This window comes from Branchiostoma floridae, chromosome 13, assembly GCF_000003815.2.
Source record: "Branchiostoma floridae strain S238N-H82 chromosome 13, Bfl_VNyyK, whole genome shotgun sequence".
In the NCBI taxonomy this organism is placed as follows: Eukaryota; Metazoa; Chordata; class Leptocardii; order Amphioxiformes; family Branchiostomatidae; genus Branchiostoma; species Branchiostoma floridae.
Genome location: NC_049991.1, coordinates 1,171,865 through 1,198,361, shown reverse-complemented (window position 1 = coordinate 1,198,361; position 26,497 = coordinate 1,171,865). Strand labels below are relative to the sequence as shown.

At 39.3% G+C, this 26,497-nt stretch overlaps 2 protein-coding genes and 1 long non-coding RNA gene across 6 annotated transcripts in view; all 3 read left to right on the top strand.

Moving 5' to 3' along the window:
- The window catches only part of LOC118428710 (mitochondrial Rho GTPase 1-A-like), a 28,302-nt gene extending 7,636 nt beyond the window's left edge, over positions 1 to 20,666 (top strand). The window contains exons 7-23 of one of the 3 annotated variants that reach the window (XM_035838853.1): positions 14 to 43; positions 801 to 851; positions 2,285 to 2,386; positions 6,495 to 6,536; positions 6,868 to 6,924; positions 7,100 to 7,208; positions 7,856 to 7,976; positions 8,419 to 8,503; positions 8,912 to 9,057; positions 9,566 to 9,663; positions 10,902 to 11,032; positions 11,758 to 11,841; positions 12,456 to 12,581; positions 13,169 to 13,365; positions 14,678 to 14,683; positions 15,900 to 16,007; positions 18,153 to 20,666. In XM_035838853.1, coding sequence (XP_035694746.1) covers positions 14 to 43; positions 801 to 851; positions 2,285 to 2,386; positions 6,495 to 6,536; positions 6,868 to 6,924; positions 7,100 to 7,208; positions 7,856 to 7,976; positions 8,419 to 8,503; positions 8,912 to 9,057; positions 9,566 to 9,663; positions 10,902 to 11,032; positions 11,758 to 11,841; positions 12,456 to 12,581; positions 13,169 to 13,365; positions 14,678 to 14,683; positions 15,900 to 16,007; positions 18,153 to 18,264 — 1,605 coding nt within the window. In that variant the 3' untranslated portion in view covers positions 18,265 to 20,666. The remainder of the gene's footprint in view (positions 1 to 13; positions 44 to 800; positions 852 to 2,284; positions 2,387 to 6,494; positions 6,537 to 6,867; positions 6,925 to 7,099; positions 7,209 to 7,855; positions 7,977 to 8,418; positions 8,504 to 8,911; positions 9,058 to 9,565; positions 9,664 to 10,901; positions 11,033 to 11,757; positions 11,842 to 12,455; positions 12,582 to 13,168; positions 13,366 to 14,677; positions 14,684 to 15,899; positions 16,008 to 18,152) is intronic. The other 2 variants (XM_035838854.1, XM_035838855.1) reach the window with 2 other exon arrangements.
- Positions 20,667 to 21,154: 488 nt separating this feature from the next.
- LOC118428711 lies at positions 21,155 to 23,145 on the top strand. Its single transcript, XR_004832664.1, has 2 exons — positions 21,155 to 21,868; positions 22,501 to 23,145. It is a non-coding gene; the product is annotated as an uncharacterized LOC118428711 (long non-coding RNA).
- A 2,849-nt stretch (positions 23,146 to 25,994) lies between these two features.
- The window catches only part of LOC118428709, a 37,214-nt gene continuing 36,711 nt past the window's right edge, over positions 25,995 to 26,497 (top strand). For both annotated transcript variants that reach the window (XM_035838852.1, XM_035838850.1), the window contains exon 1: positions 25,995 to 26,108. In XM_035838852.1, coding sequence (XP_035694745.1) covers positions 26,010 to 26,108 — 99 coding nt within the window. In that variant the 5' untranslated portion in view covers positions 25,995 to 26,009. The remainder of the gene's footprint in view (positions 26,109 to 26,497) is intronic.

The following is a 26,497-nucleotide window of genomic DNA, read 5'->3' as shown; positions in this document are numbered from 1 at the left end:
TATTGTTTTTCAGTCTGATCTGCAAGAAGAGAGTTCAATGGAGGTAATTTTGTCTTTTCCTCAGACTTTGTGCAAATAGAATAATGGATTTAAGATATACGAGGGGCATTCAATAAGTAATAACTCTGACCCACTTCCAGTTGTCTGATCTAGATGAAATTTTGCATGAGTAATGATTCATATCTCTATAGTTTATGTTGCAAAAAAGAGCTCTGAACTAATTGTGGTTTCTGATTTACTGGTGTTTGAACTGAGTTAGGTGTGAAATGGACCAGGTGTGAAATGGAGCCAGTTGAGTGTCGCGCAGTGATCCGGTTTTTGTATTTCAAAGGATGCACACCAAAGGAGACTTTTGATGAAATGAAAGAAACTCATGGTAATAATGCCCCATCATATGACCTTGTAAAACGCTGGCATCCTGAATTCAAACATGGCTGGAAGTCTGTGGAAACAGCTCCCAGACCTGGTCGTTCCTCTTCTGCCATTGATGAGGCATCTGTTGGAGGACCAACCTGGGGTGTCCTACAAAAACGGTGTCCAGAGCTGCATCAAACGATGGGAGAAATGCATAACTCTGGGTAGTTTCTATGAAGAGAAAGACTAATAACTGTGCCAAGTTTCATTAATCTCCTGCTATGGGAAATGAGTCAGAGTTCTTACTTATTGAACGCCCCTCGTACATGTACTGACTTTTACACTGAATCTGAAAACTTGAAGTAGTTGTTTGGTACACATTGTACAATGAAGTAGTACCTGTATCTGTGACTCGTGTTTATTATTGTTATTCTATACCTTTTCAGTCCATCATACCAATAATGAATCAGTTCCCAGAAGTAGAAACTTGTGTTGAGGTGAGTGAAACATTTGTTGAGATCATCATCAATTAAAATATACAACACTTTGACTATCTGGCACTGGTGGTTTACACAATATACTAATAGATGGGATACAAATTCAATCCGAAATCTCAGTCAAAATTCCATTTTACTCTAGCAGATCTGTCTTTATTACTTGTAACATTGTTCTTTGATATTTCCATTCCTATGCGTCTTGAACTAGATTTAAATGCGATCTAATAACTAGAGTTCGGCGACCTCATACCTCCATGAAAATTTAGAGCTTTCGTAAATTTCATGCAATTGACTAGCACATTAACATAATTTATGCATGGTATTGTTCATCATTGACTAACGTACACATGTCACCATTATAAAATTCCCATTATTAATCATAAAGCGTTTTTGCAATTTTTACATAAATTATGCAAATAAGTTCCTCATTACCATATTTGGTATCTGCTTATATTCCACCTATCATAGTTAACATGTGTTACATTTATTGAAGTCCAGTTATTGAAAACAATGGAATTATACAATTTCCTCATTAATCATGCAAATTAAGTCCTCATTTGCATAAAATGTATATCATTATGAACATATTTGCCTAAGGTACCCGCATGCCTAGTATGATGCCAATCCATCAATCCTTTCTGCAGTTATCCTCTTTAGAATGTCTTGACAAAAACGCCCCTGCAGTTCCGCAATTAAATGTTAGGGGGCTGAAACCTGCCCCACTTTGTCATGACACTGCAAGCTATCTACCAGCCAAATGTCAAGACCATATCACATCCAGGACAAGAGATACATTGAAAAAACTGCCATGATATAATATCCTCATTAATTATGCAAATGTAATCCTATTTTGCATAATTAGTATTTAATCTTGTACAAAATTGTCTAAGGTACCTACATACCAAAAATGATGAAAATCCGTTGTTCCCTTCTTGAGTTATCCTCGTCAGAAGTTTTTGACAAAAATGCCCCTGCTATTCCCAAACTTGACGCTAGGGGGCCCAAACTTACGTAATTTTTTCCTGAGCACAAGAGCTATCTAATGCTTAAAAATCTTGACCATAGCATGTTCAGAACACCGAGATAGCAAAACCGGAAGTTGCGCTGCAGTACCAAGGCCACACACCAGGGGGCCCAAAATTGACCTTGACCTTCGTCTTCCCAACCCCTACCTACATACCAAATATCATCGTAGTCCATCAAGAGGTTCTCAAGTTATGATGACCACAAATATGCGGACACACAGACACACACACAAACACACACACAAACACACACACAAACACACACACAGACACACTCAAAACTATACCTCCATTTTTTCATGGAGGTAATGAAGTATGTATGGTCACAGCACTGTACTGGTGGCAAAATTTTGCAAGGTACATGTAATTTCTACCAATGAATTGATAGAAATCTGCATTTTTCTTCAGTGCTCTGCGAGGAACCTTAAAAATATCTCGGAGCTGTTCTACTATGCACAGAAGGCTGTCCTCCACCCTACAGCACCTCTGTACTGTGCAGAGGAAAAAGAGGTAAAAATAAAGTTATAAATCCAGAAGAAACACTATCTTGGAGGTTTATCTGTGTTGGTAGAAGTCATTCTGGGTCAAAGTTGAACTGTTATTTCCAACTCAAATATTCAACATGAACCCAAATTTTCCACAGTCCAACTCCAGTCTCAATCAAGGAATGAGCAATCTACTGTTTGTTCCATTGCAGGGCTCGAAATGCTTTTTTTCTGCATACCTGCACTTGTGCAGGTAACATTGAAAATTACCTGCGCCAGACAAATTTTACCTGCACCACTCTGAATTTAGGAAGTATGGATCATACTAAAATTGTTCAGGAACCTTTGCTATTTTTTTTAATACTTTATAGGTGGTAACAGTCAATGCAGCTTATAACAATCCATATACACAAACATCATAGTACATTTATGTATAAAACCCAGTAGATGGACCAGTGCAGGTTAGGTGCAGGTAGACACCAGAAATACCTGCACAGGTCCAATTTTACCTGCACTAACCTGCATATGCAGGTAGTATTTCAAGCCCTGTATTGAGGTAGGCTCTTGGACTAGATATGGCGAAACGCGAAGCGCGACCATCGCCATATAGGGGCGAAACGCGCGGCGCATATCGCCACCGGGGGGCTAAAAGCGAGTTCTCGATTTTCTCCCCCTGAAAGCGGTAGCGCGAAGCGTTATCAAATCATGTGCTAATCATCGCGCTTAGCGCCATCACGGGGTGAAACGCGACATCTCGATTTTCTCCCCCAGGATACGGCAACGTGAAGCGTAATACAAAACCGTTTATATATTATCGTTCGGTTCTTCTTCTAAAGTTGCAAGTTCGTTCCGTTCGCGATACAGATCCTTTCCCCTTTAAACACGTTCCTATTTCTCATATCTCTCTACTAACACTGTTCAATGTCTCTAAATCTTCAAGAAAGGGTTAAGTTTTTATATATACCGGGGAAAATGCGATCAGTTCGGGAAAGGTAAGTCGGGGAATTTGCGACTCGGCTCCAAGATGGCGATTGGACAGGGCCGGTGTAATATGCAATTCACGGCTATCCCAGCATGCACAGCAAAGGTATAAACTTACCTTTCATCGCAACTTGCCGGCAACGTTACACATACTACTAGTACCAAGTCGCCTTTGATATCAATAACGTTATTGTAGAACCAAGTACTGGTGATTAATGATTTCACAATATACTTACTGCCTTATGCCTTATATCTATATCTGTGTATGTTGCCAAACCAAGATGTCACAATCAAGGATCGCAGAAAGGTTAAATATATGCCTTGGCGTATGGTTGCGTCGGTCGTCTGCCCGACGACCAGGAACGTCCGATGGCGATGTTCCGATCCAAGAGTTCCGCAGGGAGGTCTTCTTGGTTGAGTTGCACCCTCGACAAGTGTCCAGGAAGCCGGCGGATGAAAACCCGAATCTTACTTTTAATTTTATAGCCAAGTTTCTAACTACATAGTAGAATTAGAAGAAATGTTATTTAAGAACAACAGAACTTGAACATATACGCAGATATTTAAAAAAAAATGTTAATTAAAGTTGAATATGAGAGTATGGCTGGGTCGGTCGACTGCCCAACCGAAGGCCGTCCAGGAACGTCCGCTACAGCTGGCGATGTTCCGACCGCCAAGAGCTCCGCCAGCAAAAGGTAGGTCTTCATGTCCGACAGTCGAGTTGCACCCTTGACGACCACAGCTAGCAATTGCTAACTAAGGAATATCAACTTATCTAGAAATAGTAAAATAGAACTGAGCGTAGCCGGTAAAAATTGGAAAGGTCAATTTTCATAGGGAATAAACATCTCACGGGTGATTATTCTGGTTAAGTTATTGAAGCAGACAAAATGCCAAGTTAGATACTTCATACGGTTGTTAAATGTTGCTACATATTTTTATGTATGTATTGCTATATACAAAGGAAGCTGGTCAAATTACTCAACTTTTGAAAAAAAAAGTTTATTTGATTCTCCCCCAGCTATTACTATTAGAATGTCCCCTAAATCGTCAGAAGTTCGCTACATCAAAGTTGTACTGGGCGGCGGTCCTTTGATCTAGTATCATATGTGCCGCGCCGACGGCAAAAGCAATCAATTTTGACAGCACTTCCTAGTGTCATGCAATGCATGACGGTCTAGCATCAGTTGTCGGTAGAAGGAAATATTTGTGTGCCTCGTAGGAAATGCACCAAACATTATGTTTTCTCCCTTTAACTGGTACATGGGTAGTGTTTTATAACAAAAGTGATAAGAAGGGGGTATCAGTCTAAAATATACACTTTGAAGGGATATTGGATATCGACTCTTATTGGCAATTTGTCGGGGCGGGGCGAACAGGATGCCCACGAAACTGCTTGCGTCGCCGGCGTCTAACAACAGAATCACATGCACCGGTATCATTTGTATAGGTTATTTTACAATCCTCAAATTACTACATAACACATATATTATTATGGGTAATTACTAGGAAAAATTAACACATGTGATTTTACACACGTACATCGTCTGAACGAAAATGAAACAGGAAATCGCATGTGTGGAAGGCGTCCAGAAAGACGGGGAAAGGACATGATATGTCAGGGAAACTTCTCGAAAATGTCACCAGAGCCTGCAATAGCAATAGCAGGCTAATCTGCTCTGTAGAATGCTGAATATGTATGTTGAGATAGACTATAACAAGCTAAGATGTCTGTTATTATGGTTTATGTACTTCTCATAGTTCTAGTGGTAGATTTGTCTCCGTAAAGACCCCGATGACCGGCGTTGTCTAGTGGTAGATTTGTCTCCGTATAAAAGAACCCGATGGCGTTGTCTGAGTTTATCGGTTTATCGTCAGAAGAGTAGACCTTCAGCAGCCGGTCGTAAATAAAGTATGCATTAGCCTTGAACACTCGATTCTAAAACTACCCGTTTTTGTAACTTCCGTATTTCTAGTTTTAATAAATGTAAGCAAGATAACAGTCTTCAAGCAGTCTCATGTTTGTTGATGATATCGCACCACACATTTGTAAGTTGTTGCGATTTGTCTTGTGATGATTCCCAGCCACGTAACCGGGTCCTGCGACAGCAAAATTAAACATCACTACAGATAAACGGTCATTTAGAAACTAACGATTTCTGATTACAATTATGACTATAAGCTGAGCATGTAACAGAAGGGCAAACATACCAATTACGTTACGTGTTTCGTAAAAAAATGTACACGGTGAACAAATTCGTAACTGGTTGTCAATGCTGGTTATGTATTACGCTTCGCGTTGCCGTATCCAGGGGGAGAAAATCGAGATGTCGCGTTTCACCCCGTGATGGCGCTAAGCGCGATGATATAATAGCACATGATTTGATAACGCTTCGCGCTACCGCTTTCAGGGGGAGAAAATCGAGAACTCGCTTTTAGCCCCCCGGTGGCGATATGCGCCGCGCGTTTCGCCCCTATATGGCGATGGTCGCGCTTCGCGTTTTGCCATATCGAGTCCAATGGCCTACCTGCTGTATTACCTCCAATCCACCTTCCATCAGAGAGATGACTACTGTAGATAGTTTATACCTGCACTATACATTTATATATATATATATATATATGTGTGTGTGTGTGTGTGTGAAAGAAATAGTTTAGTGTATGTGAGCCATTGATCGATGATTGTTAGTAGGGTTTGTACTGGTAATCCTACTGCCTTAGAACTTGGAGGTTAAGGGTTCAAATCCCAACCATGTTCACCATCCAGACTTTTGTGTTGCTGGATAGGTTTACAGTCTTGCAGAGGGGTTATTAAACTGAAGGTCCTTTGTTTGAGGAGAGCCATATCTCAAGCATGTTAAAGAACCCACCACACTTATCAATAAGACTATACGTGCTGGAATGCCATGGTGTGAGTGGGTCAAATGTATTGGTCAAGCTTAACACAGCTTGTATCTTTTGTTCAAAAACTGGAGTGTTACGTCCTTAGAGTCTCTTAGACACAACAAACCAGTTATGCAATACAGACAAAATGATATGAATTTGTCTGATATGGTTTGTCTGATAAAAGTTTCAGTGTATTTTTTCCCTCTGACATCTCCAGCTTCACTATCTATTTTACAAAGGAATTATTTGATGTTGTTCCTCTCCAGTTAAAAGTTCCCTGTGTTAAGGCTCTGACCAGGATATTCACGGTGAGTAAGAATGCCATCACTTTAAAGCATTTTAATTCTTTTAAGTAGAATCAAGTAGAAGTGTGATGAAATAAAATAATGTAAGGACACAGTAAGGTCTATGATGACTGTTTTAGATTTTTTAGTGTCAAAATGCAACCCATGTACATAATCATGTACAGTGATGAGTGAGTACATAAAGACACTGTGACCTTTTGAACAGCAAGTTTTTCCTTCAATGCTGTTTGAATTTTGTCAATGGTTTTGTTAAAAGTTACATTTTGTTCCAGCAGTGATGCAGTTTAATGATAATTGCTCATTGTTGTTCTTGTATTGTTGTTCTTGTTTTCAGATCTGTGATGCTGACAATGATGGTTTGTTAAAAGACAGAGAGCTCAATGAATTCCAGGTATGTGCCTTTTTAGGTGTATATCGTCATTGTGAATAAAGAACCTGCTTATCCAGTGATTTTCCAAGCTGATAACGTTTCACAGTTTTATATGAATTGTGCATGTGAATTGCTTGTAAAATTTTGAATGCGACATGTTTGTGACCTTCCGCACATGAATTGTTTGTCCCCACAGAAGAGATGTTTCAATGCTCCACTAGCGCCCCAGGCCCTGGAGGATGTCAAAGCTGTGGTGAGGAAGAACTGTCCTGATGGCACCAGGGATAACGGACTCACTCTGCCAGGTCAGGGTTTGGTATAAACAGTTCTTAGGCTGATCTGTGAAGCACAAACTATTGTAAATGCATTTAAGTTCGCGGGGATTTAATTTCGCGGTAGCAGAAAAAAGGACTTTTTGCAGTGGTTTTAAGTTTTATTACTTTTAAGTGCTAGTGAGAATGTAATGTTACATATAATCATCTGATGTATTTTGCCAGCCAGTAGGTACCCAATGTGAATGTAAATTGTGCTATCATGTTACAATTTTAAGACCATATATCTGTACACAACATAAAGTGCTTACCAACAAGCTTTTGATCATTTCCCTGCTCCTTCCGAGTCGGGGTCCGATACCGACTGCCAAGCACTTTTGACCGTTTGCTGACGTCACACTTCCGTTACGGATGTGTGACTTACAAATGTAGGCTTCCGGTCATTTTGACTTGACAAGGATCAGAGGACTGATCGAAAACTTTTTGGTGAGTGCTTATGTTGTGTACAGATATATGGTCTTAAAATTGTAACAAATGCTGACTACCATTACAGATGAACTTACATTGAAGTAAATTGTGCTATACATATGCAGTTTTCCCTAGTTATTCTTCAGTTTCTTAGTGAGCATTCAAATTTAAAAATTTTGGATGAAAGTTATATATGAAACTTGTCTGTCCAGGCTTCCTGTTCCTGCACACCTTGTTCATACAGAGAGGCAGACATGAGACCACATGGACAGTACTCAGGAAGTTTGGGTATGATGACAACCTACAACTCACAGAAGAGTACCTGTATCCAAGGTAATCATGCTGTCAATTACTGTTTACTACTTCACCACAAGGGAGTTAGATATTGTTTGTGGGTTGTGTGTGTGTGTTTCTGTGTGCTTCTGTGTGTGTGTGTGTATGTCTGTGCGTGTGTGTGTGTCTGTTTTATCATCTCCCATTGATTTGGCATCTTACAGAATGCAATGTTCAATACATGTACATGTACTTTCTCACTGCTGCTACCTTTGTTTTTGGGACTGGTACAGTTAAAAAGCACTGTGGGTATTGAAGGGAAAGAAACTAGTTGAACATGTCTAATCCAGATCATTCTGGAACGTAATAATGTAGCAAATTTAAATGTTTTCACTGCATCTATCATCATCTCTTTGGCACATACTTTTTGATGATTGCCAATGATTGGGTACTATGATCTGTGTTGTGTTCCTGATGTTGTTGGATCATGCTCTTTGATCAGCTTTAGAATTCCTGTTGGCTGCACTACCGAGCTGACCCACCAGGGGTACTCGTTCCTCACCATGCTGTTTGAGAAGTATGATGTGGTAAGTTTACAGTTTACCGCACCGCACACTTTTATTTTACATTTTGTGTGCCTACTTTAAGTTTTGTATATGAAAACACTGTTCCAAGTATAGATAGGAACTGCAAAGTACTCTGAGGGATTCTCAGGTCAAATATTTGTTTGTGGTTTACATGAACTTATACCTAGACAGTTGATTTTTTATTTCTGTTTTCTTTTACCAGCTGAGGGTAGCTCTCTCAGTGACGAAGCACGGCTTTTCAGAGAGGCCCTGGGTACACATTAAAAAGTTTAACAATACAACATTTACATTGAGGGATTTGAACCCAGAACCCCTAGGTTGTAAGTCAACGCCCCTACCACATAACCACCTTGCCACCTTCAGTGTGCTTTTCCAAATGAAGTTCTGATGACGCTGTCTCCTCTTCAGGATGAAGATGGCTGCCTGTCACCTGAAGAGCTCCAGAACCTGTTCAGCGTGTGTCCCATAATGCCTTGGGGCCCGGATGTAAACAACACAGTGGTGACCAATGAACAAGGCTGGATCTCACTACAGGGGTACCTCAACCAGTGGACGTGAGTACTAAAATCATGCTTCAAAATAATACCAGCATTTATGAATTAATGACTGGAAATTGTGGCTGTGCAGTTATCTGATGTCTACTTGTTCAGCGCTCGAAATACCACCTGCATATGCAGGTTACTGCAGGTGAAATTGGACCTGTGCAGGTATTTGTGATGTCTATCTGCATTTAAACTGCACAGGTCTATGTACTGGGTTTTTATCATACATGCACTATGATGTAGGTGTATGTGGATTTTTACTAGCTTCATTGACTGATAGCACCTATGAAGTATAAAGAAATAATAGCAATGGTTTCTGAACAGATTTTAGTATGATCCATGCTTCCAAAATTCTGAGTGGTGCAGGTAAAATTTGTCTGGTGCAGGTAATTTTCAATGTTACCTGCACCAGTGCTGGTATGCAGAAAAAGGTATTTGGAGCCCCGTTGTTGTGTTCAGTTTTTTTATGAGTGTAGAATAAGTACCCAGAGGTTAACACAGAGGATGATTTGCTTGACAGACTGACGACATACCTGGATGTGCCCCGTACTATGGAGTTCCTGGCCTACCTGGGGTACATCGGAGGGGAACACGAAAACCAGCTGTCAGCAATCACGGGTAAACAAGCTTTTCATATGGACTTGGGTTTTCAAGTCAGTTCAACTTAGAGTCAAGCCAAATTATAATTTTTGATGTAAGGAAGGAATTGCCTCATTCGATTTCTATTCGGATTCCCTCCAATACTAATGTTAACTTTGGGCTTGTTGTAATTGTGAAATGTGCATGATGATTTATTTTTGCAGTTCTGGATTGCACTACTGTACATGACTAGACAAGTCCATATATAGGCCAGATTGTCTTAGGCAATTTGAAATGCTTATCAGGTCAGCTGGTGTCTACTGGTTCAACTAGCAGCGTTTTGGATGCAGAAATTGTATACCCCAGTGTAGTGGTGTTAGGGATAGATCTGTATTGTTTTCGTTTAATAACACTTCACATTGATGCAGGGTTCTAGCCAGCTCGAAATTTTTTTCCGTCAGCCAATTCCCATTGTCGCGAAAACACTATTCCAGGAGTTAGAGAGACTGTACTGAGACCTTGAAAAATGAGATTATCGTATGCGAAAGGGCACCGACACACATTGTCAACAATCATAACAATAGCAAAACAAACAGTGTGTGTCTTTTACGGCATCCCCAAGCCACCTATAGCTTCCACCAAGGAGATTTTATCAGATTTTTGACCGTCAAGGTTGACGGATTGGTTTGAAAATTTTTCCGTCACACGCAGCAAATTTCCGTCAATTGACGGAAAAACGGACGCTGGCTAGAGCCCTGCATTGATGCTTGTCAAAATTATCCCCATTTGTAAGAAAATGCAATACAAGACCATAAATACCCTAATCTGGATGAGTAAAGCAGCAGTTGACATTGTTCTTGCCATTTCCTGCCAGTAAGAATGCATAGAAATGTCATTGAAACATAAATGATGTAACCACACTGTTGTAGATATAATATTCTGAATCAAAGTTGAAATTTCATTATCAGACATTTAGAGATCTTCTTTCAAAGTAATCTCTTTAATTGTGTGCAGAGGAGAATACCAGAAGAATACATAATGTTAAAAGCTTGCCAATGAAATTTGAAAATGTTGTGTATGCATGAGCTACAGTTCCTTAAGATGCAAATCTAGGACACCAACATGGCAGTCAGGACCTGCTTGCTTCATTGATGTGGAGAGTAAGTAAAAAGCTTCAACAAGTGTCTACCATAGAGATTTTCAACTTGCAGGAAGCTATGAGTATTATACTAGTCCTAAGAGAGTCCTTAACACTGGAGTGATTGGTCCTGTTCTAGTGACGCGGGAGAAGAGAGCAGACCTGCAGAAGAAACAGACGATGAGGAGCGTGTTCCAGTGTAACGTCATCGGACCCAAGGGTGCCGGCAAAACTGCCTTCCTACAGGGGCATCTGGGAAGGAACTCTGAGGTAAGGGTCTGCCATCAAGTACACACTGTGCCACCTAGTGGTCATTTTAGTAAACTGCAGGAAGAGAATTAATCAAGGCTTAAGTCACCAAATTGCAGTTAACAGGCTATGGTCACTAACTCACACTCACATGGTAGACTGAGGAAATTTTGGCTGGAGTGTGTCAGGAAGGACATTAAGGTATGCAGTCTCACCAGCTTTGACCTGCTGGACAGAGCTGCTTGCAAGCGTGGTGCTTACACTTACCGAGTGCTGCCCACCCCTGTGTTAGAGACCCACCCTCCACCAAAAACTTGAGAATGAGAGGTCTTGAGTTCGAATCTGGCTGCCGTGTCACCGATCTTATGCCCTTGGGAAACGCACTTTACAAGACTTTCCTCACTTTACTTAGGTGAAAAATGAGTACCTAGCTTCGGCTAGGGCCGTCCCTCGGATAGGACGCTAAATGGAGGTCCCGTGTATGGGGAGAGCCACAACCCAGGCACGTTAAAGAACCCCCACATGTGCGATGGTGCGGTGTGCGTTGGAACAAACCATTCTGTCTGGAGTTAGTGATTCACCATAAATCACCCAGGCGGAGGCCTGGCAAACCTCTGTTTCGTATTAGCCAAAAACATGTCAATAATTGCCGACTCTTCAGCAGATGGACATTATCGGAAGAACAGAACAAGTACCCATCCCAACCCTGTGTGCTGTGATAATTGATTGTTTATCTCTCCCACCAGTGGCAGTCCAGGCTGGCAAAGGAACACCTGTCCAGGTATACCATCAACCTGACACAGGTGTACGGACAGGACAAGTACTTACTGGTACGTGTCATCATTACTAGTTCTGTTACTGAACAGATGATATGAAAGCATTTGATTTATTGCATAATGATTGACATATCACATACAAGTAGGAGGAAAGTGAGGGCATCAATTTGCATCCATTTCCAAAAAATACCAAATTGTGACCATTCTGTAAATGAGCAAGTACATGCTATAAATTGCAAACAAAAGAGTTAAAAATAGATTATAATGTTATAAGATGTATTGATTTTGTTCTAAATTTAATCCTTGCACAAAATGTATTTCAAGTCCTGAGGGAAGTTTTCCAAATGAAAATCTGAAATGTGAAACAACAAAAGGAAGGAAATTGATGAAAATAAGGGTAGTACCACTGAATAGTTTTTGTAATATAGACAACTTGGTAGGGCCAAACTTTTTCTTCTTCGCGCACCTGCTTCAACTTTGCAGTGCCCAGAAGATGCATATGTCATCCATATAGCTAAATCAGTAGCCTTATGTTTATTTGTTGTGCATACATGTATGTGTTGCAGACTTTCAAAACCAAATCTTTCAGAATGTGTATTTCAATGTACTGTTGTAGTGAGAAAAGCAGTAAAAACCCATGACTGACATGACAGTTTCCCCGTTTCCAGCTCCATGAGATAGACGTGGGGATTTCTGACATCCTGACTCCAGAGGACATGGACTGTGATGTGGCCTGTTTACTTTATGATGTCACCGACCCGAGGACCTTTGAATACTGTGCCAGAATGTACAAGGTAATGTACACCTGTATAGGCAGGGCTCGAAATACCACATGCATGTGCACTGCCATCAGTTAGTGTAGATAAAATTGGAGCTGTGCAGGTATTTCTGGTGTCTGCCTGCACCTAACTTGCACTGGCTTATACATAAATGTCCTATGATCTAGGTGTGTACGGATTGTTATTAGCTGCATTGATAAAGTATGAAAGAAAAAATAGCAATACATGGTTCCTGAACAATTTTAGTATGATTCATAATTCTGAAATTCAAAGTGGTGCAGGTAAATTTGTCTAGTGCGGGTAATTTTCAATGTTACCTACACCAGTAGGGTATGCAGAAAAAAAGTATTTCGAGCCCTGATAGGCATAGAGTAGATGGTTTCATTAAACTTGACCACCATGGAAATTGAGTATTGTTACCTCATTGAAATGGAGGTATTGTTTGGGGCATGTTTGTGTTCCTGCATATTGCAGTAAGCATAACCTAAGAATCTCTGAATGGATTGTGATGATATTTGACACTTGGGTTGAGCTTGAGAAGACGACGGACTAGATTAATTGTAGTGTGTGTTTTTCTGACATGTTTACTATGTTTTCCACAGCAACACTTTATAGACAGTAAGGTGCCGTGCTTGTTAGTTGGAGCCAAGGCTGACCAGGCAGGGGTAACTCAGGACCATCCCATCCAACCTGAGGAGTTCTGTAAGAAGTACAAACTGCCTCCACCGCAGGGCTTCACCACCAAGGTCACGGTCAACAGGGACGTCTACATGAAGCTGGCCACTCTGGCCAACTACCCGTAAGTACTGTTGGTGTGGCAATGCTTGGACTGCACCTCATAGTGCATGGGAGACACCTAGTGTCAGAGACGACAACTGCATGTGAATTGTCACTGCTTTGAAGCAGCCACTAGATGCTGTATGTGTTCACCAATGTTATAATCTTCATGATAGTTACATGTTGTCTCTTTGTGATTTTATTATGTTATCTCTACATAAAAGCAGCTTGTGCTTTCCAAGCTCTTTTGGTTACAGCTGGTGTTACAGGTTTATAATATCCGAGAATATGAATTGTATAATCTGGAAACCAGATTGTAGGTTGTGTAATAAAGCCACAATTTTACCAAATTGCTTTCATAAAAAACATTTCTGTAAAATGTTGATTTGCGACATTGTACTATATATAAAGTACTTTATGCATGTTTGGACAGAGCTGTTTGAAGACTAGTCTCCTGCTGCACACCACTGTGTCAATGACCCATGCAGCAGTAACATCAAATATCAGATACTACCACTACTTTACGCACTGCCAATTTCTCTACAACAGCTTATGTCTTTTTCAAGACTATTATACACTTGAAAAAATACCGCCTTTACCAAATCTAGTTGGAAAGCACAATCCACTTTTACTTCGTGAGATCAAAATAGACAGAGCCATTTGAAATAAGGGATGGCAAAGTAAAATTGTCCATATAATGACAGCAGGAAAATGCTATAATAGTTTACAAGATCATAATGAGGATAGAGAAATATCAGGATTTTGTTGAGACGTTTAGACAATACTGCACCTTTAATACTTGTGGCTACACATGTCAATTGCATTGACCTTCAACATTGATACCCCAAATTGCAAAATGAAAATTTTAAAACTTCAATGGGTTGTCGATCATGTTAAGCTAAGGGCACAACCTGCCGTACTTGCAATTTGGCTGTACATTTCTTTGAAAGGCCACGTCCGCCACGTATTTCTGAAAACATGGGGAACGACTGGCAAGAGCAGGGAGGGAGTACATCAACATGGCAACCGAGTTTTGCCTGCACGTTAATTTCTACAGCGTGTCTGCATGCTCCAAAATTTGTTGGATTCCCTACAAGTTCGTACGGCGGTACTTACCACTTACAGATCCAAAAAGATTGCCCACATTTTGGCACATAGACAGCATGTATTTGCACGTACAGCGGGTTGTGCCCTTAGCTTGATACAAGAAATTGTTGCCAAATGTTGCTGGACGTGATATTATGTATTACATGTCCACAACAGGCATACATGTAGTTGAAGTAGCACTATGCAGACCACAGTTTTAGTGACCAAGCCTTTCTCTCTGTTCACAGGCATGCGTATGTACCATACAGTAGCGCCGTGTTTGTCTGTGTGCAAACATATCCTCCACAGTGGTAGCCTTGGTGATAGCGGTGGTAGTGGCGTGGCACAGTTTTTATATTCCAGGACTTGTTTTCCAAACTAACCGAAGCTGCATGACTGTTTGCATGTCTGCTTGCAGTGCTCCAGCATGGCCAGACTGCATGGCATAGGTTGTAGATCACCTGACTAGTTCATATACATCATGTCCCCTTACATACATGCCAAGGTGACCCTTCAATAAACTGCCTTTAGCTTTTTCTAAGCCACTCATGAAGGCCTGGTAATTATTTTTGTTTAACTTCCTTGAAAATAAAATGGACTACAATTGTGGTGTAAAGTTTCCAGTGTAACAGAATGACAGCATGTTACAAGAATGTATTCTGTAAATGCAAAATAGTGGTGCAAAGGACTATTAAGGTTTTATTGAAGATCTACCCTGGCATAGTTGACATTGGATTCACCTGTGTGGAGATCCACTCTTTCCTTCCCATTGCCAAGATTTTATTCTTAAGTAATCTTATGACAAAGCATCATTTCGGAGCATTTTTATAACACCTCAACTACTTTCCTTACAATTGAATCCATCATGTGCATGTATTTTGAGGTTAGTCCATGTATTCAAATGCTTGGAATACTCATCTAAGTATCTCTGACTATTTCTGAATGGTGGTTTGTAGGGGTGGGTACCAGTACATCGTACCAGCACATACCATTTTTTTCTTGTTGGACTCTTAAAAAAACACTGGACCTGAAAAATCAGTGGACCAGATTTTGGACTGACCAGAAAATGAACAGATTATATCAGCAGCCTTTCACACGTTTTAATGCTTGCCTGTTTAAGAAAATAATAACAAGACTGAAATAGAGTTTATAGTCGTTTCTACCAACTTTCTACAATCAAACTTGGTGTAAGTTAACAGAGGGAGTTAGTGGGATATTCCACCCAACAGATTCCTTTGTACCAAAATGGACCATTGTTTTGAGTATTGCCCATTCACAAGTTTTCACAGACAATCATGTTCAGGTCTGAACTAGACCTGTACTTGAAGTTTCTGTACCCGTACCCACCCCTAGTGGATAGTATAGAGTAAGCAGCATGGAAGGCTAGGATGAGATCACCAGGGTGACAGACAATTGTAGGCCAGGCCATTTTGTTGATGAGATTTCTGACGGGACACCGTTCTATTTCAGCCACTGGCTGTTGCAATGCTTGTGTTCGTGTGACAAGTGTGCAACTTGCTGGTGCCAAAAGGCCTACAACGTCGTGCGCCATTCTCTTCTCACCCCCATAATACACAGGTTCTGCCTCCTACCAACTTCTCTCTGTCTCTTACCACACACCGTTCCATCATTTGTCTAGCCCCCCGATGAACCTGCAGCAAACTTCATTCAGGGCCAGAAGATTTTTCCAAACTTTTGCTGACATGTCAGTATCATCCCCCTTCTTGCCGCCAGCAAGTTTCTATATCAAGAAATTTTCCTTTTAGATTTTTCATTATTGTTAATAAGTCTGCAATTTTTGCATGTGGCTTGGTAGACTTACTTCCTTTTTTGATAGCATAAGATTGTCATAAGTTAAAGATGACTAGAGGGGAGAGTGGGTCATGGGGGTGGAAACAAGTGATGGAACAGTGTGATGACAGTATATATAATTATATCACTGTCTTATATAGTCTGTAGCCTGATCCTGTTCCTTTCTGTCTGTTTTTCTTTCCCTTGCATCTTGTCTGTGCGTGCGTGGGGCATGTCATATTCAAAAGCTTCCTAGATGGGGAGGGAGGCAAGGGCAACCCGTGGTTTCCAGATAGGTCAGTCGCTAACTTCACTCCTACATGACTTGTGTGTTGTACCATTTCACCAAGCCACTTACATCATTCTTATTTACAAATATACATGGACATTGTATTTTAACCATTCTTCAAGCAATTCATTTTCCTGCATACCCAAAAGTAAAAAAAAGATAACATACCTCTAGTTCCATGAAATTGTAGTACATGTATAACAATACTTTTGCTTATAACTGAGGGGAAAAAAAACTTGTCTCCATATACAAAATCTGTTTTTACCTCGTAGTATAGTTCAGATTTTCAGACTTACATTATTGACATTTACTGACAGAATAGAAAGAATCTACAGTGTTGCACTGGCCTCCTTCCAAACATTGGGATGTCTGTCTGCATGTCCATGTTGTTCCCACTTTCCTGAAGCTTTCAGCCAACCAAACATTTCACTAGGCATAATTCACTGCCACAACCAGCCACTTTCTTTTTTACTCAGCAGCCAACTAAAGAAACTGATTTTGTTGCTTTTTTCAGCAATATTTGACTGCATTATTGCAAGGCTATTGTTTTTGTTGTCTTTAACACTTCTTATTTTTCACCCATTCAGGTATGTGACATTCTTTTTGCAGCATGACATTTCATGTGCGCTCACTTGTCTATGTGATGGTGTTACTAGTACATTTGTATGTGTACTTAGTGATGTTAAGTTAATTTCTATTTATGATATGTTGGCATACTTCAACCCAAAATTGTTGGACACTAAAACCTTTCCTTGAAAGGAAAGCAAAACGTAAATTGAAAAGCCTACTGTACATGTGTATGATAAACATACCCCAAAGCAAAGTCCTCACTTGTTTTACAGAAGTCTGGGGTGTCCCATCGTTTGAAACTCTCTCCATGCTTAATATTGGACCAAATCCCATCATATCAAAGAAAGCATTATGACTTTAAGTTACCATAGTGTAGATGGCACTGGTTGTGCAAAAAAATTTCAGCATAGTGTTCCAATCATCACAGATTTTTATTCAATTTCTGTGGTCTAAATTCCAAACTTGTTGATTAAGGAGCTACCAGTCAGTGTATATATAAGACTCATTGTCAGTATTTTGGCCATGTTTTGGAGAAATTGCCACCAAGTGATATTGGAGTATCCTCATTAGATATACAGTATTTACAGCCATGTTGATTCCACTTATATATGAATGACATCCTTCAGGAATCCCAAAACTGATGCGAGTGTGCAAATAGAAAAGTTTGGCCATGAAAAGTTGCCTTTATTATAAAATCTAAGTGGTCAGGAAGGTTAAACAAAGGACTACTGGTATACACAGTACAGTATACTGAACAGTATATTCTCCATTTGCGTTCTTTCACATTTAATTTGAACTTGGCATTGACTTTGTCATTCTATGGCATTAGCATCTATTTTTCAATATTTATTTGATTCAATTTCAATTCAATTTTATTAGGAATCAACTGGCAGCCACTTTGTATGATTTACAGTGTGGTTAAAAACTATTTTTTGTTGGAAATGGCTAGAAATGCATTTGTGTACAGATGTCATCTAAATTTATGTAATGGAATTAACATCGGCTTTTACGTTCTGAAAGTAGTATTAAAGCCAGACATGTAGACTGACCGTGTTTTTTCTCTCCCACAACAGGCACCTGAAGAACATGCAGAGTAAGAACTCCCAGTTCTGGCTGAAGGCATCAGTAGGAGCTGCAGTGGTGGCAGCCCTGGGCATCATCCTGTACAAGAGCATTAGTAGATAACCAGCCCTGAAGGCCTTCCTGCTTTGGTGTCAACAATGTATAGCTAGAAGGCTTCTGTAGGCTGGTGTGTAACGCTAGTTCACTTGTATTCCTGGACTTTTTTGGTAAAAGTCAATTGACACTAATCTAGCAAGAGACTAAACCATTATATTTGTTTGTTATATGTCAATATTATGGATTGCCACATTGTCACTTATGCCATACAGTCATATTTTCTCTCTCGTCCTGCTGATATGAAAATATTGCAACTTGAAAGCACTGTCCATCACATTGAGAACTGCCATGTTTCATATGAATGTAGCCTTTATCTATGGAAAGATTTGTCATGATTATCGTGCCACTAATAATCTTTTAAACAGCAGCTATTGTTCCTTTTTTGGCTTGAAGAGAGTGCTTTTGTATAAGAATGTCTAAGCAAAAGTAATTATGACAAAATGACCGTTAAGTAACATGCCGTGAGCAGTAGCATTTTGGTAATAGAATAATGTTGCCTCAGTAGTTGTGCACTATTCATTAGGACATTAAAGTCTTGTTTACAGGTATTCCAATACAAGTAATAAGGTTGTAGTGCAACATTCTGTAAAATGTCTTGCATTTTTCCTCCACTTCCAACTTTGACATCTTCATGTAAAATACGAACACTGGACATGAAGGGGAGTGATGTCGAATTGCTGCATTCATATCTAAGATGAAGCACATTCATACCTAAGAGAAAGCAGTGACAAAACATTGTTTTATTATGCTTGATCAGAACCTCAGTCCAGTCAGCAAAAGCAAAAGATATTTTAATGTCTTTTCAAAAAAATTGGGTTGAGGTGGAAGCATTTGTTTTATATCCCAGCATACAACAATGTAGTTTTCCCATGATTCGCTCAGACCTTCCAACACGGGATGGAATATTTTTTACCTCCTCATCTCAAAATGCATCGAAGCTTTTCAGACAGTGACCTGGACACTTTAGGCTCTTCAGTTTACAATTCTGGCAGGATTTCTGACATTACATTTGAATATATCTGTTATTACCCCGTTTTTAAATACTACAAATACTAGGTAACCTCAATGGATAAAGGTGAACTAGCGTTCCATGTTTTGGGAACACCTGACTTACATGTACCTGAATAGCAGTGTCAAATCACCAGTCCTGTTACATGGATTTTGTTACATGAGTAAGTTAGAGACATAATTGATAACTAGATACCATTCATGTATCAAATTTTGCTGTATGATATTCAAAACTATTATAAAAGGGAAGTCCGCTGTGGACTTTTCACTTTTTTTCATGATAATATATGCTGTTGAAATGTTTTACCAATATTTATTTACTCTAGTTATTGAAATATGATCTTGATTTTTTTTTCACATACAAAGCTTATTCATATGCAAAATGTACATGGATATCAAATTGCTACTTAAGCAAGTAAGCAAACAATCATCAAAATGGTTCATGGGACAGCCCATACATATTTTTATTAGACATAAGATATAGGAACATTGAACTAGAATTGGATTGGTCCTTTTAAGCCTTTCTGTGAAAGATGACACAAATGTAAAAATTACATGTAATCATTGATTTACACAGAAATGATGTGAAAGTTTAAGATATTGTTATTCCCAACTCTCTTTGTGAGGCGACAGTCATAATTGTAAAAGTGGCCCTGCTGGGTAGATTACGAGCTGGTTTCTTTGCACTTTCGTTCGGTGTCCCTTAGGACAACCTGCTTGTTCCCCAGATTTTTGTAACTCCTAGTTTGAATCAATCCAGGACCTGGCAAAATGATGATGTGTCTTCATCTGAAAACACAGAGGTACCCTCCGGTATTCAGCAGTCCACCGGGACAACTTTGTAGCTTCAGATCCCAGCTAGGACAAAATGTTTTAAAAGTTTCCTTTCGGCTGATAGCAAATTTTTACATGAACCTTTGTCCTGTTGCCATATTGATACAGTAGTTCTCCTGCATTAATCTCTGCATGATTGACATGATTGTTGAATATCTTAGTTTCATATACATGTATACAACAAAAATCCGCCTTAAGGATGTGGTGCTCTCTTTTTTGGAAATGAAATGAATAACTTTATATATTTCTTGATATGTGACTCGATAGCAAATTTTGCAGAAAGAGCTGTTTCTTTTTTAATCTTTGGCATGTATTCTTGTACAAATCTTTGCTCTGTTGTTGAGATTACTGTATTTGATCTTTTGGGATGTTGCTTATGATAGTAGTTCAAGAATTTGTCCAGTTGCGGATTTCCATTATGATGTGTGAAATGTTGTACAGAAGAATGTGAAAATAAGCTTGAGGTACTTATTGGTGCAAATCAGTGTGTATGATAAATAAGTGTTTAAAATGTTCGTTTCCAAATCCATGTTTTCTGATTAAAATAGCATACCTACTATAAAAGATCCCTTCCCCAATTGCATTTTTTAATTATTACATTTGTACCACTATAGAAAAAGCTATAAATCAGTATTCAGACCAATAAGATGTTCTTGCTGGTCCTAAAGCTTCAGTGCTGCATTTTTATTTATAAATCAGTAAAAAGACATTTAAAGTTTCTTGACAGCTCTGATTTGCAGTGGTAACTTGTAAATGACCACATATGACTCCAATAGAATACGCATTTCACTGGAACATCAGATCAAACCTGTCAATTGTAGTCTTCTTCAGTTTTACTTTAACGCTAGTTCACCTTTATCCGCAGGGTAACCTATATTCGTTGTGTTTACCCACACGGTATAAAGGGATATCAAGTCAATGGACGGTGGTTTCAAGTTGTAATATGTTCAAATATTGTAGTTTGAAACTGTCATCCGTCGACTTGATACCCCTAACTACCCGTTTTTCAAAAGCAACGGATATAGGTCACCCTACGGATAAAGGTGAACTGGTGTTACACACAGAACAAAGTCACTCAGAAGTGTAATACTACAGGCTGGAAGATTGTAGTAGACTTCTACAGTAGACCTCACTACAATTCTCTTTACACTAAGATGGCTGTAGTCTAAAAGAAAAAGTGACCTATGGTGTGTAGTACTACGGGTAAAAAAAGCAAGACTGTAAAGTGGGCCTTGGTCTAGAACAGCTTTATTGTACAGACAGAAGCTACAGACAAGTACATCTTTTATTGGATGAATGAGATATCTTATACATAAGCCTCTACCCCAGCTCTCAATACTTTTCCATGATATGAAGACCTATTGGCAGATTGACACGAGGGTAGGGACGAGAAAGTGATCAGATTTGTTATGTGTAGTAAGTTCAAGTCGGGTTGTACAGAGTGAGAAATAAGGATGTAACATTACAAGTCATGTACAAGGGGTGATTATTAAGTGGCGGGCATAATTATGTGGATGATGCCTTTTATCAAAATTCAAATCATTGTGATCATTATTTGCAGGCGACACCCAGTAATGTCGGGAAAAATCTTAACATAGATAATTGACCTAAGGTGTGTGGGTCTGCTGAAAGTCAGATACCTACTTGTACTACTTTCTATTTGAGATAAGAAGGCAATCCTCATCAAACATTTTGACAATGTCTTCTTATATTTCATGGCATAAGGAACATGTCCTACACAGCTAGTGAAAAAATGACATTCATGGAGGTGAATACAGGTCGTTTCGTTACATCGTCTTTTCGTTACACGTCATTTCGTTACATCATGGAGTCATTTCGTTACATCATGAAGTCATTTCGTTACATCATGAAGTCATTTCGTTACAGATTAAATTCAGGCCGTTATAGTACTTCTTACAATTACTTTGCGTCGTAACAAAAAGCCGGGACTCAAAATTCAATTCTTTTTCTTTCTTTCGGCAGGTGTTGTGTGTTCAAATAACCTATTGTTGTTAGATCGGCGGGCACGCACTTTCGTGGGCTTCTGACGGTCCGATGGGCGGCGATAACTTACGATATGAGAAACAGGGACGTGTTAGGGATGAATGATATGTGTCTATTGGTATCACGGAACGGAACAAAACCGAACGATAAAAAACAAACATGTAACCAAAACCAAACGTAAAATTGTGTGTCCAGTCACGTCTCTAATGTCAACCAAGGAAGATCAACCTGAAAAAGATAACAGGAAAACACTTATAGCGTTTAACATGCGACCAAGATAGGATAATAATCAAGTGTAACGAAATGACCTTGCCACGTGTAACGAAATGACTTCGTGATGTAACGAATCGACTGTAACGAAAAGGCGATGTAACGAAACGACCGGTTACCATGGAGGTACATGTAATAGTAACTATGAGTTGTGTTGAATTGTGCGCTTTATTAGGTTAGGTCAAAAACTTACTGATCACCCCTCATACAAATGTATGTTTGCTATGTCATAATGGTATTGTGGAAGCAGGATTGTCAACATTTTCATTTGAAATGTATCAAGGTTGTACAGAAATGGAAGGGGACTTCTAGTGCTTGCTAACTTCACATTGTTATGTAGCTGCAACATTTCATTGTGAAATTTCAGCATTGACAGAAGGATATTGAATGAAATTAAAAGTGAAGTTGGTTGGTTAAGTCTTACTGTTGGGGCTCCATCTTTTTTGTTCAAGCACTTATCTATGTCAGGAGTGGCCAGCCAACAATATAGCCCTTTACCTGTATGTACTCTTTTTTTCTAATGCTAATGTTACTTGTACACATACACGAATGGGGAAGGGCAACTTGGTATCCTACATTGTGCAGTTACTGAAAATTTTCAAATCTCATGTTACAAGTGTTCATATTGGACAATGAATTGTATCCCGATGTTATATTCAGAAGTCTGGAATGACCATTAGTAAAGGTTTAAGCCCTAAAGCCCTGTTTTTACAGTTTGTACATTGCCTTTTGTCTTTGAAGTCTTCAGATTGAATAATACAATAGCTATGGTACAAACATGTGTGTACTGTTGTTTCTTTATACATTTTTATTGTAGGGTCTTACATACATATACAACATGTACTTGTCAGCAATCAGGATAAAGTATTTTTCTATCTCCATCTATCCGAGCTGCTTGGTCTACCTGTGACCTCTTTTCTTGCCACTGTCACATAATGCGCTAAATCTAGCTCCCAACACACATACGCACACACATACACACACTCCCTCACGAGCATTCTCCCAGCATAGTTGAGTTCCCGACATCAAAGGATGTGAATAAAGCACAACACCACTTCAATCAAGATATATCAGTGCACTGGACACTTCGGGTCTTTGTCGACTGGACTGTAGAAGGGACAATCTATGCCTAGGGTTCGCACGAACTCTCGCCAACTCTGAAAAATTCAGTAATTGGCTCCCGTCTAGACGAGGTGATACTCATAACAGATCACTAAGAAACAATGACAAATTCTCTAACTTCCGGTGTAGAACTGCTCGTTTCGCTAACAGCTCATAACCGTACTGTGTAAAGCTCCTGAACCAGGACGGGTAATTTGTGAACTGAAGTGAATGTTTCTTTGTGTAATAACTGATCTGTAATTGTAAACAATGTAAATATTATCTTATCATTCGATCCTTTTAATTATCTTAACTTTTAGAGAATGAAATACTGACTACAAAAACCGACAATTCAGCATTTTGTAAATGTGCTGCAAGAGTTTTTAATGTCAATGGCAATAAACCATTCCTCTCTCATAACGTTACAACGTTAGGCCTAATGTTCGTGATACTTGTGAGTACCAAGGACAGGACCCATGTGACAACAAAATTCACAATATCTGAGCGAAAGTCTATTGAAACAGAGCTATATTTGGTACACGTATTCAGTAACAGTTTTTTTTCTCTTGTATACATTAAAGAAAAGAACAGTTCAAGGTAGCAGAACAGCGTGTGATAGTTCGCTGGGTATGGATTTAATAATAGTGGCTTGTGCGTCCCAGGATCTCCCAGTACTGGAAAGAGGTTCGTCTGTTCACGTCAGCGAGGCGGAAACTGTGGTGAATTGTTAAAGAGTACATCAGTTTAGAGACTCTATGAGCTTTTCCCGTCGACTTGAATGCGTCCATGAAAATAGTTAACGCCAACCGCTGTGCGTATCTAACTTTAACCACGCGTAAACTCCTGAGTGAGTACAATGTTACAATGTCTATCAAGGAGTAGAAGTCAGTGGGTCTCGCGAGAATATCTAGTTCCCAATTGGCGAGATTCTACGAGACTAAACGCAGCAAAACGCTCTACAGACACCATCGTCATAAGGCGTAATAACACATCTTTTTGTACAAATATTTAAAAAAAGTTGAGCTTAAAATAAATTACTTTATTTATTTCTGTTATGGAATTATGTTTAAATCTTCACATCTAGGTTTGTGTCCTGTAAATAAGTAAAGTTGCGTTTCTGAGAAGTGCGGGGTCATCCAGGGTCATGATGCCAGGGTGACAAGGCCAAGAAAATCGGAAGAAAAAGTTACTTGCTTGCGTGACCGAGTCTGGAAGGTAAGAAGTAGAGTAGAGTAGAGTACGTAAAGAAGTCTTGAGTACGATGAAAAGTTACAGACTGCCTCACAACCTCTTAACTTGCTGTTTGTCTGATAGTGGTCAGAAAAGCGCGCCGCGCCTGACTCGTTGCTACAGCAACTTGAGACGCTCAGCTCCCCTCCATATTCAAAACACACACGAGTGCCACAACGAAAAAGTCAAAATCTATATTCTAGCCTCCTTGGCACCATGAAATCAACAAAACATAGTTAAACGATTGATCTAATTATTCTTACTCTGTGGTTTCTATGATAGCCTACCAATTTTCTATCGAAGAATATTGCTAATTAGGAAACTGGGGAATGATAATTTTGATTCAGATAATGTGCTACAGATCGTTTCAAAATATCTTTTAAAAGTTTTATTCCCTTTGCTACTTATCTTTGGGATAACCTGACTCTGGTCGATCGCTCCTTGAGTGATCTATGAATCTTATCATGTTGTATAGAGACTGAATCGTCTTTGATTATAGTGTGTACCATGTAATGATCATGATGTGAATGATTGTTAAGGCTTCGTTGGTAAAAATGGAGATGATCAGTTTTGTCATGCCCTATTAAAATACTGTAAAGATCATGCATCTTGAATTGTCATAATCTTAAAGCAGTAGTATGGTAGCATAACTTTTGTATCATAAATCTGGTCAAGGAGTTTAGCCGGCCAAGGAACTCATTGACCAACTGAAGGTTACGCTCCTGAGCCAGCTTTATGATACTGCATGTATCTTATGCCACCGTAGGATCTTCTGGGAGATTAGATATTGTCATGTGTAAGTCGTAGAAACATTGCTAGTATGCTTAGATGTCACAAAGGAACACAAAAGGGTCTAACTAATAATATGCAGTGCACATAGGGCAAACATACAGGAATTTGTAGCCGCCATTTATTGATTGTCATTGTTAAAACACTTTATGTATGGTGCTATGACTTGATAATGATAAAATGTATCCACTGCGTTAATGTCCTATTGTCTGTCAAGCTAAAAAAAGGGAGAAAAAAAAAGAAATACCTTCTATCTTGAAATGAGCAGAATAACTTTTTTTAATTGGTAGATACTGGTACCTTTGTGGCATTTAGGCATATGCACATTGCTGGTTGTTATCATAATCACATGATATTATTAACCAGAATATCCACAGACTTTAAACAACCAAGGGACAGTAGAATTGGCATGATCACTAAGAGTCATCTAGAGAATTTCCAAAATAAAACATGATTAGAAACAGAAATATGGAGGGTTTGAACTGACGGTGTTTGTATTCCAGTTCCAGAACAGCATGGCATCGTTGGTGAGACCTCGGTCGATCAGGAGCGGAGCGCCACTACGGGATAAACTGGCCGTGGCTCATCGTACCGACATCCTTATCAAGGAACAGGTATCATAAACAATCTTTATTGACACTACAAAAGTACAGCAACTTTCGTAAGGTCTACATGTATAACAACTACTAAACAGTACAACTAAACACATATAGATATCTACATTTTGTATAGATATGAATACATCAACATAAGGGGTCTAGCATGTTATTTACACTATTGGTTCTACGGTATAAACAATCGTGGATATATTTGCCTACTTGTACACAGTGTGGATTATCGCCTCCCAGAATGTAGTTGAGTTTATCTATCGAACAGAGTAGCAAATTCTTTAGAGCATGCGGAAAGTAATGTGAACAGCTCTGTGCGTTTATCATTATATTGAGCACAATCCATAACAAAGTGACTATTAACAGATATGGTGTTGCACAAGTAACTGTAGGGG